This window comes from Hemitrygon akajei, chromosome 2, assembly GCF_048418815.1.
Source record: "Hemitrygon akajei chromosome 2, sHemAka1.3, whole genome shotgun sequence".
NCBI lineage: Eukaryota > Metazoa > Chordata > Chondrichthyes > Myliobatiformes > Dasyatidae > Hemitrygon > Hemitrygon akajei.
Window position 1 is genome coordinate 44,606,816 of NC_133125.1, and position 13,765 is coordinate 44,620,580.

General features: G+C 41.1%; 1 protein-coding gene across 2 annotated transcripts in view; it reads left to right on the forward strand.

Moving 5' to 3' along the window:
- The first annotated feature begins 9,689 nt into the window (after positions 1-9,689).
- sass6 (SAS-6 centriolar assembly protein) overlaps positions 9,690-13,765 on the forward strand; it is a 45,417-nt gene continuing 41,341 nt past the window's right edge. For both annotated transcript variants that reach the window (XM_073071563.1, XM_073071567.1), the window contains exon 1: positions 9,690-9,957. In XM_073071563.1, coding sequence (XP_072927664.1) covers positions 9,890-9,957 — 68 coding nt within the window. In that variant the 5' untranslated portion in view covers positions 9,690-9,889. The remainder of the gene's footprint in view (positions 9,958-13,765) is intronic.

Sequence of the window (13,765 nt, forward strand, 5' to 3'; positions counted from 1 at the left end):
AATGCTGTTTTTAGACTACAGTTCAGCATTCAACACCATAGTTCCATCCAGGCTTGACAAGAAGCTCAGAGACCTAGGCCTTGACCCTGCCTTGTGTAGCTGGATCCTGGACTTCCTGTCAGATCGCCAGCAGGTGGTAAGAGTGGGCTTCACCTCCAACCCTCTGACTCTCAATACAGGAGCCCCTCAGGGCTACATACTGAGTCCCCTCCTTTACTCCCTGTATACCCATGACTGTATTGCCAGCCACAGCTCTAGTCTAATTAAATTTGCCGACGATATTTCATTGATTGGCTTTATCTCAAACAATAATGAGGTGGCCTACAGGAAGAAGTCATCTCTCTGACACAGTGGTGTCAAGAGAACAACCTCTCCCTCAGTATAACACAAGAACAAAGGAGCTGGTTGTGGATCACTGGAGGAATGGAGACTGGCTAACCCCAATTGACATCAATGGATCTGGGGTTGAGAGGGTAAACAGCTTCAAGTTTCTCAGCATCCACATCATTGCGGATTGCATGTGGTCTGTACACACCAGCTGTGTGGTGAAAAGGGCACAACAGCGCCTCATTCACCTCAAAGAGTTGAGGAAGTTTGATATGGGCCCCCAAATCCTAAGAACTTTCTACAGGGGCACAATTGAGAGCATCCTGACTGGCTGCATCTCTGCCTGGTATGGGAACTGTACCTCCCTTAATCACAGGACTCAGCAGAGAGTGGTGCAGACAGCCCAGCACTGTTGTTTTAGTTGTGAACTTCTCATGATTCAGGACATTTACAAAGACAGGTATGTAAAAAGGGCCCGTAGGATCACTGGGGACCCAAGTCATCCCAACCACAATATATTCTAGCTGCTACCACCCGGGAAGTGGTACTGCAGTATTAAAGCCAGAACCAACAGGCTCCAACCAACAACTTCTTCCACTAAGTCATCAGAGTGATGAACTCATGCTGATTTGAGTGTACTCTATATAACATTGACTGTTCTATTTATTATAAATTATGATAAATTACTATGCTTGCACATGACACATTTAGATGGAGACTTAACATAGATTTTTACTCCTCATGTATGTGAAGGATGTAAGAAATAAAGTCAATTCAATTCAATTCAATTCCAAAAAAATCTGTCTCATTGGATCAAACTTCTCCTCAGTGTTCCTCACTGGAAAACTACACCTCACTTCCAAGAAGATTTCCACTGGAGTGGAGTTAGTCTACAAATTAAATTGAAAATCCTTAACCTTTGTATCTCCACTCCAAACACAAGATTATCTCAACCTTAATTATTGTGTGCTGATGAGGCTTGTATAATATGAACATCCAATGGTCAAGTTTTAAATCAACACTGTAGTCTTCTTTGTTGTGGGAAGGCAAGAACCACAGGCATATACACAAAATTCTGAGAGGCATAGATCAAAGTTCAAAATAAAACTTATTATCAGAGTACATACAGATCACCACATACGTTCCTGAGATTCTTTTTCTGCGGGCAATGCTGAGTTGATAGTGAGAAACTTTTCTCCATTAAAGACATTTAAAACCAGACAGCATTGGTTTAAGCTGAGTGAAAAAGTTAGAATGAACATAGGTTTTCTTTTCACCCGAGGTATGCCTGGAATCTAGAATGCAGTTAGGATAAGGACTTGAAGTAGCAAATTGTTGGTGGCCACGGACAAAGTGCTGGTAAATGGGAGTAGTATAGGTGGCCCAAAGTAAAAATCAAAATCAAGGTTGTGTTTATAGACATACACACATGTATATGGATGAACAACTACAATGAAAAACTTACTTGCAGCAGCATCACAGGCACATGACATCATATAAGGAGTATTCACAAGAAAAGTATAAATTAAGCACAGTTTTTTATAAGAACATAACCAAAGAATAACAACAAAGAAAGTTAATTTTAGTGCAAAGTGAACAAATTGATTATAGTTTTGCTGAACAGTAGTGATTGTGGTTGTGCTGTTTGGTTAAAGTATCTGTTCTTGAACCTGGTGTTGTGGAATGTCAAGTTTCTGTATCTCCTGCCTGATGGAGAGCTGCAAGAAGATGACATGGCACAGATGATCGGGATCATTGTTGAGGTAGGAGGCCTTGCCTTCTGTAGATACTGCTGATGGTAAGGAGAGATATGCCCATGATATACTGGAAAGAGTTCATTATTCTGCAACTTCTTTTGCTTGCCACCAAGAAAGCAAATAGATAGAACCATTAAAAAGTACAGAAACTGGCCCTTTGGCCCATCTAGTCCATTATGGACCACTTATCTCATCAATCAGCACCGGGACCATAGCCCTACCATCCATGGACAAGTTCTGATATCTTGTCCACCTCCTTTCAATTATTGCCAGCTTCTGTCAGAAACCCATGACAATTCTAAGGGAAACTGTCAATTGCCACTTGACTGCAGGTTCCACCATAGTTGAATGGAATCCAGGCTACTACTGACTTGTAATAAAAACTCTCATCCATTCTTTTCATTGATGTTGCCTGATTAGCTAAGTATTTCCAGATTGTGTACCTCCAGCAGCTGCAATTACTTTTTGAAATAAGAACAGCAAATTCTTAAAATACTTAATAGGCCTGCTAGTATCTGCAAATTGTTCTGGATATCTACTTTACTTCCACCATTTTGTCAGAACCCACTTAGCCCTAAGGTAACACCTGGTATTCACCAAGATGTGTGAACACCCTGACCAGTGGGCATTGGTATTCTGCGATTTGAAGGGGAGTGATTTAATCCTATTTGATAATACCTATGCAACTATTTGCAGCCCAAGTGTAAGTATTGAAAGAAAAACAGAATCAAAGCTTCAGAGCAGTGAAATTTCATCAGAATGAGCCGGGATGTTTTGCTTTCATTCTCCCCACTCAATAGAAATTATGTGCAGTGTTTCTGCTTCCTCATATTAGGGCTTTAATATGCTGATATTAAATCAGAAAATGCTGGGCATACTCAGAAAGTCTCAACTTTAGCATGAAACACATGAGCTATTCCAATGACCTTTTCCTCAGAACTCATGAGAGATCATTGACCTGCTTCAATAATTCTATTTCCCTCACTTGATCTGTTGCGTACTTGCAGCACATCCTGTAACAGTTTCAGATTTCCAGCAGCACTGACAAGTCCAGTATCTATTGCCTGTCCTTGATTGCTTAGATAAGGGGATGGTGAGCAGTCTTCTTCAGTAATTGCAGTTCTCTGGAGAATGCACTCTCATAAAGCATTGGGTAGAGAGCTCCAGGATTTAAACAACAAGGAGGGACCAGCAACATATTTCCAAAGCAGGACAGTATGAGATTTGTGGGAGAATCTGCAGGTGGTAATGCTCCCACTGTATCTTCAGCCTTTGTCTTTCTTGATGATAAAGGTCACAAGATACTCTTGGGGTAGCCTAGGCAAATAAGTGCAGGGTATTTTGAAGACAGATCTGTACACAATATAGCAGCACACAGTGAAAGTGCCCTGACCGCAGCGGACTCCGAGTCCGTCGAACCTCCGAGCCTCCGACCATCCCCTCCAGCACAGCCTCTCTGAGCACCATCCTCTGCCGAGCGCACTACAACGCCCCCGCCACTGGCCACCAGCGATGCGACCCTGAGGACTGGGGCCTGTTCTTCCCAGCAGAGACCCAAACCTCACAACAGCAGCAGCAACAAAGAAGGACTTCCTGGAGATTTCCAGATGTTCCTCCGTGCTCCTGCGTCCGTTTTTCAGATTAGGATTGTGCACAGCACCCCGCTTGACAATTAACAGATATCAACTCCGGAGAGGCCACTGCAAACTGCACATATTCTAAGCCCTGACTTTCAAATTCTTGGGTGTCAATATCTCTGAGGATCTAACCTGGATCCAACATATGGATGCATCTACAAAGAAGGCATAACAGTGGCTATATTTCATTAGGAGTTTGTTAAGATTTGGTATGTTTCCAAAAACACTCTAAAATTTCTACAGATGTACCATGGAGAGTATTCTAACTGGCTGCATCACTGTCTGGTGTGGAGGGTAAATGAACAGGATGGAAAAATAAGGGGCAGAGGGTTGTAAATGTAGTCAGCTCCATCATGGGCACTAGCCTCCATAATATCCAGAGCATCTTCAAGGAGCAATACCTCAAAAAGATGGTGTCCATCACTATGAATCCTGATCACCCAGATCAGGCCTTGTTCTCATTGGTACCATCAGAGAATGGGTACAGTAGCCTGAAGTCATGCACTCAATGATTCAGGAATAGCTTCTTCTCCTCTGCCATCTGACTTCTGAATGGACGTTGAACCCATGAAAGCTGCCTCACTACTTTTTTATTTTTATTTTTGCACTACTTGTTTAACTATTATATATATATATTACTGTATATACTTACTGTAATTCAGTTTTTCTTTTTTGTTATGTATTGCATTGTACTGCTGCCAACATGACAAAAAAATTCACGACATATGCTAGTGATATTAAACCTGATTCTGATTAAGTAATGATAAATTAATATGTTTATATCAAATGACACCTTTGCTTTAAAAGCTCTAAGTCTGTGCTGTGGTTTCTTTTACTTAAACCACATTAGCTATTACTCTGACATTTAACCTTTTGCTCGCATAAAGATGACTTGCCCCCACACCCACCACCACCAGCAGCATAATGGTAGTGGGAAACTCAGAGATGGCAATGCTGGTAAATATCAAAGATAGGTGGTTATACTCTGAAATACTTGGTATGATCATTGCCTGCCAACTTTATGCCAGGAATGTTACTTGTCTTGCTGCGTGCAAGCATGGTCTGCTTTATTTGCAATAAATCTTAAATATAATTAACCAATAATTAAGCATCAGTAATTATCCCATATTTGACCCTGATATGAAAGGGCAGTCATCGATGGAGCAGCTGAAGATAGTTTAAACAGGGACATTGCCCCACAAATAGAATGTAGAGCAGTTTCCTCGGCCCAGCTTTGGTTGACTGACCTCCAACAACCACAACCAGCTTCCCTTGTGAGAGGTATGACTCCTGTTACCAGTGTCGAGTGACTTTAGAGTTATCGTGCACCTTGATGACACACTCAGTCAAACGTCTTGATGTCAAGATCAATCAGACTCACCTCACTTCTGGAAATCAGCTCTTCTCCCCATCCTTGCAGCAAGGCTGTGATGAGGTCTGGAGCACGGGGGGTTCTTGAGAAGCTAAAACTGGACATTGCTGTGTCGGTGTTTGGTGAGTAAGTGCAGCTTGATAGCACTGTTGCTGACAGCTTTGCTAATTATTGTGAGTAAACAAAACACCTAGTAAATTTGCTCACTGGATTTGCACTGCCTTTTTTGCAGAGTATATCTTTTCCATAATGTTGGTTAGATATCAAAGTGGCAATTGCAGTCAAATACTTTGACTAATGACTCAACTTGTTCCAGAGAACAGGGCCTTGAGTACTACAACTTGGATCCTGTCTAGTCCCTCATCACAGAGCGTGCAGTGATGCATAACTGAAACAGCATCTTCACGTGAATGTAATCATGAAGCAAACATGACAGCACCTTTACTTCCTTAGGAATTAGCGAAGATTTGGCATAACATCTAAAACTTTGACAAATTTCTATAGATGTGCAGTGGAGAGTATAGTGACTGGCTGCATCACAGCCTGGTATGGAAACACCAACAGAAAATCCTACAAGAAGTAGTGGATGAAGCCCAGTCCAACACAGGTGAAGCCCTCCCCACTATTGAGCACATGCTGACAATCAAACACCCATTTACAATCAACGTCCATTTTATTTCTTCTCCCCACATTCCCATTGACTCCTCCCAGATATAGCCACTCACCTATAGACGAGAGACAAGTTACAGTGGCTAACTACGTTTACAACCAACATGTGTATGGAATGTGTGTGGAAGATTTGAAGCACTCCAAGGAAATTCACAGTCTCGGAGAAAATGCAATCTCTGTACAGACACCAGAAGTTTAGACTGAACCACAATCACTATAGCTGTGAAGCAAAGGCTTTACTGTACCTCTGCCCCACAACATTTGCTCTATTCAGTGCTGTCAAAGATCAAAGTAAATTCATTATTGAAGTACATGTATGTCACTATATACAACCCTGAAATTCATTTTCTTGCAGGCATAAATCCATTGGATAATAACTATAACAGAATCAATGAAAGACCGCAACAACTAGGGTGTTCAGCCAGTATGCAAAAGACAACAAGCTGTGCAAATACAAAAAGAAAGGAATAATAATAAAAAATAATTAAGAAGTAAGTATTGAGAACATGAAATGAAGAGTCCTTGAAAGTGTGTCCATAGTGTTTTGGGAACATTTCAATGATGGGGCAGGTGAAGATGAGTTAAGTTATCCCCTTTGGTTCAAGAGCCTGATGCTTGAGGGGTGATTACTCTTCCTGAACCCTCTGTACTTTCTTCCTGATGACAGTAATGAGAAGGGAGCATGTCCTGGGTGGTAGTGCTTTTGTGCAAAAGTGTTTCATGTAAATGTGCTCAATAGTGGGGAGGGCTTCACCTGTGTTGGACTGGGCTTCAACCACTACTTCTTGTAGGATTTTCTGTTGGTGTTTCCATACCAGGCTGTGATGCAGCCAGTCACTATACTCTCCACTGCACATCTATAGAAATTTCTCAAAGTTTTAGATGTTATGCCAAATCTTCGCTAATTCCTAGGGAAGTAAAGGTGCTGTCATGTTTGCTTCATGATTACATTCACGTGTTGGGCCCAGGACAGGTCCTCTGAAATAATAAAACTGAGGACTTTAAACTTGCTGGCCTTCTCCACCTCTGATCCTCAGATGAGAACTGTCTCATGGACCTCTGGTTTCATTCTCCTGAAGTCAATAGGCAGCTCCTTGGTCTTGCGAACACTGAATTGAATTGACTTTATTTCTTACATCCTTCACATACATGAGGAGTAAAAATCTTTACATTACATCTCTGACTGAATGTGCAATTCGCACCATTCTCTGCAGAATCCTCCGATTAAGGGAAGTACAGTTCCCATACCAGGCAGAGATGCAGCCAGTCAGGATGCTCTCAATTGTGCTCCTGTAGAAAGTTCTTAGAATTTGGGGGCCCATATCAAACTTCCTCAACCTGTTTACCCTCTCAACCCCAGATCCATTGATATCAATAGCCTGTTTCCACTCCTCCTGTAATTCCCAACCAACTCCATTGTTTTTGCAACATTGAGGGAGAGGTTGTTTTCTTGACACCACTGCGTCAGAGAGATGACCTCTTCACTGTAGACCACCTCGTTATTGTTTGAGATTAGGCCAATCATTGAGTGAGAGGTTGTTGTTATCGCACTAAGCCAGATTTTCAATCTCCCTCCTATGTGCTGATTCATAACCACCTTTGATTAAACTTATGACAGAGGAGTCATCAGCAAACTTGAATATCCCATTGGAGCTATGCTTAGGCAGTCATATGCATAGCACAAGTAGAACAAGGAACTAAGCACGCAGTCTTGTGTGCACCTGCGCTGATGGAGATCATGGAGATGTTGTTGTCAATCCAAACTGACTGGGATCTCCAAGTAAGGAGATCAAGGGTCCAACTGCACAAGGATGTATTGCTATCTAGATATTCTATGGTCGACTGAAGAGCCAATAGTAGACAAATTGGAGCTGGTCTAAGTCACTTCTTAGGCAAGAGTTTATGTTTCATGACTAACCTCTCAAAACATTTCTTCACTGTGGATGTAAATGCCACTGGACAATAGTGGATGCTCTTCGTGGTTTCACCCTTCTGAAGACTGCTCGCCTTCATTGGGAGTTCGTGATGGTTCCTCCAAGTTTTAATGGGTAAAGTGAGCATAGAAGGCATTGAAATCACCTGGAAGCAAAGCCCTGCTGTTGCCTATATCATTTGATATTTTAACTCTATAAGAGGTGATAGTATTCATATAACCATATAACAATTACAGCACGGAAACAGGCCATCTTGGCCCTTCTAGTCCATGCCGAATGCTTACTCTCACCTAGTCCCACCTACCTGCACTCAGCCCATAACTCTCCATTCTTTTCCTGTCCATATACCTGTCCAATTTTTTTTAAATGGCAAAATTGAACCTGCCTCTACCACTTCTACTGGAAGCTCATTCCACACAGCTACCACTCTCTGAGTAAAAAAGTTCCTCCTCATGTTACCCCTAAACTTTTGCCCCTTAGCTCTCAACTCATGTCCTCTTGTTTGAATCTCCCCTACTCTCAATGGAAAAAGCCTATCCATGTCAACTCTATCTATCCCCCTCATAATTTTAAATACCTCTATCAAGACCCCCCTCAACCTTCTATGCTCCAAAGAATAAAGACCTAACTTGTTCAACCTTTCTCTGTAACTTAGGTGCTGAAACCCAGGTAACATTCTAGTAAATCTCCTCTGTACTCTCTCTATTTTGTTGACATCTTTCCTATAATTCAGTGACCAGAACTGTACACAATACTCCAAATTTGGCCTCACCAATGCCTTGTACAATTTTAACATTACATCTCAACTCCTGAACTCAATACTCTGATTTATAAAGGCCAGCATACCAAAAGCTTTCTTCACCACCCTATCCACATGAGATTCCACCTTCAGGGAACTATGCACCATTATTCCTAGATCACTCTGTTCTACTGCATTCCTCAATGCCCTACCACTTACCATTAGTCCTACCAAAATGTAGCACCTCACACTTATCAGCATTAAACTCCATCTGCCATCTTTCAGCCCATTCTTCTAACTGGCCTAAATCTCTCTGCAAGCTTTGAAAACCTACTTCATTATCCACAACGCCACCTATCTTAGTATCATCTGCATACTTACTAATCCAATTTATCACCCCATCATCCAGATCATTAACATATATGACAAACAACTTTGGACCCAGTACAGATCCCTGAGGCACACCACTAGTCACCGGCCTCCAACCTGACAAACAGTTATCCACCACTACTCTCTGGCATCTTCCATCCAGCCACTATTGAATCCATTTTACTACTTCAATATTAATACCTAACGATTGAACCTTCCTAACAAACCTTCCATGCGGAACCTTGTCAAAGGCCTTACTGAAGTCCATTGTATTCAAGCCCTGAAACAACGGTGGAGCATCTGTCACCTGTGAGATGGTTTTCCAAAGATCGTACCTGGACATCCTGTAAATTTCTTGGTCACCAAGAGTTGAATGCTTCTGATCTGAGATCCTCAGCAGCATGTGGATCTCATAGTTCCTCCACGGTTTTTGATTGGGGGTGATTCTGAATGATTTTCATAGAGTTACAAAGAACGGAAAAAAGCCCCTTTACCCAACTCATCACTGCCAACCAAGATTCTAATCTAAGATAGCCCATTTGCCCTGTTTGTCCCATAGGTTTCCTATCCATTTACCTGCCAAATGTCTTTTAAATGTTGTTGCTGTACTTGCCTCAACCACTTCATCTGGCAGCTTGCTGCATATATGTGCGAAGAAATTGTCCCTCAGGTCCCTTTTAAATGTCTCCCCTCCTATCTGAAATCCCTGTTGTCTATAGTTTTCGATTCCCTCTCAGCTATATCTTGAACTCGGTTAGCTTGAGAATGGCTTCTACACCGTCTTTCGGCAGGTCGGCTGCGCTGAGCCATCCCGAGCCGGAGGGGGCAGCAGCGAGCCTCCGATGGGTCTTCTCTTGTTCCCCACACGGGCAGGCTGATTGTTGGCAAAGTTGAGAAGGTGGCGGGAAAGCGGCCGGGAACCGGTAACCCTTAGCAACTGAGCCGGAGCGGCGGGCCTAGCTCTGTCTGCCGTGAATCGGAGCTTTGGGAGGGGTCCTCGGAGAGCCATGCAGGAGCGCTGAGCCGCTGGGATTGCTGGCCGCGGATATCATGAGGTGAAAACGGGTGCAGCATTCCTCCAGCGCATGATGGCTGAGGAGTTGTTCTGCCAAAGTGCCGCCGTGCTCGTGAAGTGCAAGGACTGTGAGGACAGGTGAGGAGAGACTGCAGGTCCGGTTCTGTTCGGGTCGAATCCACAGGCTGGCGGGCGGCCTGTTTCCCCGCTGGTGCTTTATCTCTGGACGTAAAGTTCCCGAGCGCTCCGTAATTACCGGGGTCCATGGTGGCGACTGAGTGTGGAAGGCGCGATAGGATGAGAATTGTACGGGGCAGCTACCCGGTACTCCCTCAACTCTCCCCTTCTCCATCTACTTTTTCTCCTCCTTCCCTCCATCCTACCATTTTAGGCTTTACAAGCCTTGCCCCACTAACCAGCCTGTCTTGTACTGTTATTTATTTAACTTGACACTTTTCATAAAGTTCCCCTTAAGTATGAAGAGGCCCGGAAAATGCTCGTAATTTCAGGGTGTTGGTTATTACCGAATCGTTGAATAAAAGAGAGATATTTTTCGGATTTTTTTTGGAGGGGGCGAGGAAGAAATTTAAGTAAGGCTGTCCGTGAATTCCCTAAAAGAGATTTACTGTGCCCCCACTTTTTGATTATGGCAGATTACTTAAGACTTCAAATCAGTTGTACAATTGATCTGCAGGCCCTATATTTCTATGTCAGCTGTACGTTCAATCCCCACTCCGGTGATGCCCGGTGCAAACATCAAGATTAATATTTTAGTGCAGTGTCGAGGAAGTGCTTTACCCGATAGAAATTCTTTTAGTGACCATGATATCTGAAGAACGGAAAATTAAAATTCCTGATTAATAAATATCCTTTGTACAATATCGAATAATGCGAGATTTTTGTGCACAAATTACTTGACAAGCTTCCTAAGTTTTAATGATTAACTTGATTTTTTCCATTCTTTGCCTTAAAATTCTTGACATTGTTCCAAGGTGCCTGACCTATGCGTGTTTTTTGTCTGATTTAAGTTTGCCTATAAATTGCAATATGTGAATCAATTGAATTGAGTTCTTGTGGCGTGAAGTAGAAAACCTTTGATAATAAACCAGCGTCGTTTATTTTCTATCTAATCTTGATTAAATGGGTTGATTATTGTGCTGCCAGAATAATAATGGATCGATGTAATGTGATGTTTTAATGCCACAACATTGTGATAGTTCAGGAGCAAGGACGTCTGCAATTATATTGGGCTTGGTGAATCTGCACCTGGAGTACTGGCTTCTTTATCTACTTCAAAGACAGTGCAACAAAAAAATCTGTATGAAAGATTAAGGAGACTGGAGCTGTTATCTCGGGAAGAATGAGAAGAGATGGAATTGTAACATTTAACATTGTTACAAAAGATGTTTCTTCAGAGGTCTGAGAAGGGGACAATATTGTTTAAGAATAAGGAATAGGCCATTCAAAATTCTAAATCTGATCCTGAAATGAGAGAGTTCTTCATTCAAGAATGATGAACCTTCAGTTCATTCAAAACAAATTAGTACAAGTCTGGAATCAAGGGTTTTGGGGATAGGGAATCTATTAATCTATTGAACAGGATTTTCCTTTCATTAAAATGTATTGACTATGGCTAATAAAATTATGGAAAATTAGCCATGATCTTACTGAATGGCAAAGCTGTCTTGAAGGTTTGGATGTTTCTATGGTTTGTCTTTCTCTTGCATTGAACTTGTGTTTCAATACTAAACTATGATACTGGAATGCTGAAGTGCTAGCAAATCAGAAGGTGACTTTTGATAGTTGAATCAATGCTGCTTTGAATAATGTCATTATGAATGAATAGTAAAATAGATTTGAAGAAGAGTTGCGTCACTGCTCAGTTATGGAAGAACTCAGCAGCATCTAGAGAGGTAAAAGGTATAAATAGACATTTCAGGTACAGACATCTTGGTTCTTCTTCCCCATTTGCCCATCATCCTTTCCCCTATCTGCTTTCCACCTATCACCTATCAAGTTTCCCGGTGTATTACTGCTATATAGTGTTGACAATCTTTCCTGTTCATCCTAATGCAGAATCTTGATCTGAAATGATAGGTTGCCTCCACAGATACTGCATGATTAGCAGTTTGTTTTTCTTCTGAGTTCCAGCATCTGTATTCTCTTTTGTCTTTTAGGTTCCACTTAGGTTTTGCCCTGTGATTGAATCTTGTACTTTCATCTCTTCCAGATACTTAATTTGGAAATGCTACAGTTTTTGTTCTCTGCCTTCCTCTTATCTTCTAACAGTCCTCAATAGAAAACTTGTAGAAATACTTGGGCAACATTTGTGGACTGGCCGTGAAGCTCTTTTGCTACCACAACAGATGCAGAGTGAACTGCTGAGTATTACCAGCATTTTCTATTTTAATGCCAATTTCAACTTGAGTTTTGAAAGTTCTATATAGAATGGATGTGGAGAAGATATTTTCTGTATTAGGAGAATCTAGGGCCAGCCTCCAAATAGAAGTGCATCCCTTTAAAACAGAGCTGAGGGAGGAATTTCATTAGGCAGAGAGTGGTGAATCTGTGGAATTCATTGCCACAGACAGATGTGGAGGCCAAGTCATTGAGTATATTTAAAGTGGAGGTTGATAAGTTCTTGATTAGTAAGGGCATCAAAGATTCAGGGAGGAAGGCAGGGGAATGGGGTTGAGAAAGATAATAAATTAGCCATTACAGAATGGCAGAGTAGCCTCAATGGGAAGAGTAGCCTAATTTGTTCCTATGTCTTGTGGATGATGGTAAAAGCCTGGTCAAAAACCAATTAAACTGCAAGTGATGAAAATTTCTAAAACAGAAACACACAGTAAGTCAGACAACATTTGTGGAGTATCATGAAGCTCTTTTTCTTACTCAGAAGATGCAGAGTGAACTGCTGAGTATTGTCATCATTATCTGTTTTAATGCCAAAATCCCAATTATTTGATTTATGTTTCTTGCTGTGTTTTTGCAAAGCAACAATAACAGCAGTTCAATAAAAAAAACATCCATTCCATTGATCTTAACACTTTCATTGTCAATCTGATTTGTATTTATTGATAGCTGTAATGTTATTTCACAACTGTGTAAGAAGTTGTCTTTCAAAGAGCATAAGTAAAGTCAATTCACCGGTGTCAGAGACTTTTGAGGACACTATTATCGACAAGTTCATTAGAAAAAAATGTAGTTGGCTATTCTTGTTCACCTTTGCTTTGAGGAAAGGACATTTCATTTATTTTGATCCTCACTCAATATGCAAAATTTGATATCCTCTTTAGGGTGCCTAGGTTTAGATTTTTTGTTCATGGGAACTTTTTATCTTCTAAAAAGAGTGGTGACCATCAGTTGGAAAGCTACACAGAATGCATAAGCACATTATGACTTTTCCATTGAAGAGCACAATTAAGACCGGACTCCTTATGTCAGTCCATGGTTTTCAGTAAGAAAAATGTGATCTAATATGTGAATTCTGTTTTTCTTCATTACGTCCCTTCATCTATTGAACAGGATTTTCCTTTCATTAAAATGTGTTGACTATGGCTAATAAAATTGATTTTTTTCCTCTCAAAATTCAGTTTCTCTATTAAAGTTCCATCTTTTTAACCTTGCATATTTATAGAACAACAGCATTCTAATTACAACCTTTCATTTTATGGGAACTGTTCTTGAATCCAGAGATTTCTGAAAAAATCTCTTTAGTTCTCCTTTCAACCCTCTGGTTTTGAAGGATATCAAGTTCAGAGGATTTGATAGCTTTTGAGAAACTCTTGTTTTGTAAGTTGCTTTATTTTTAAAATTTTCTTCTCAGTGGTTTATTGATTTTGTATCATCTTCAGTGCATTCTTTTCATCTTACAATTAAGTGAATATAACCAATAATGTCTTTGCCATTTTGTTATCCTATTATATTATAAGTTCTCTAGACA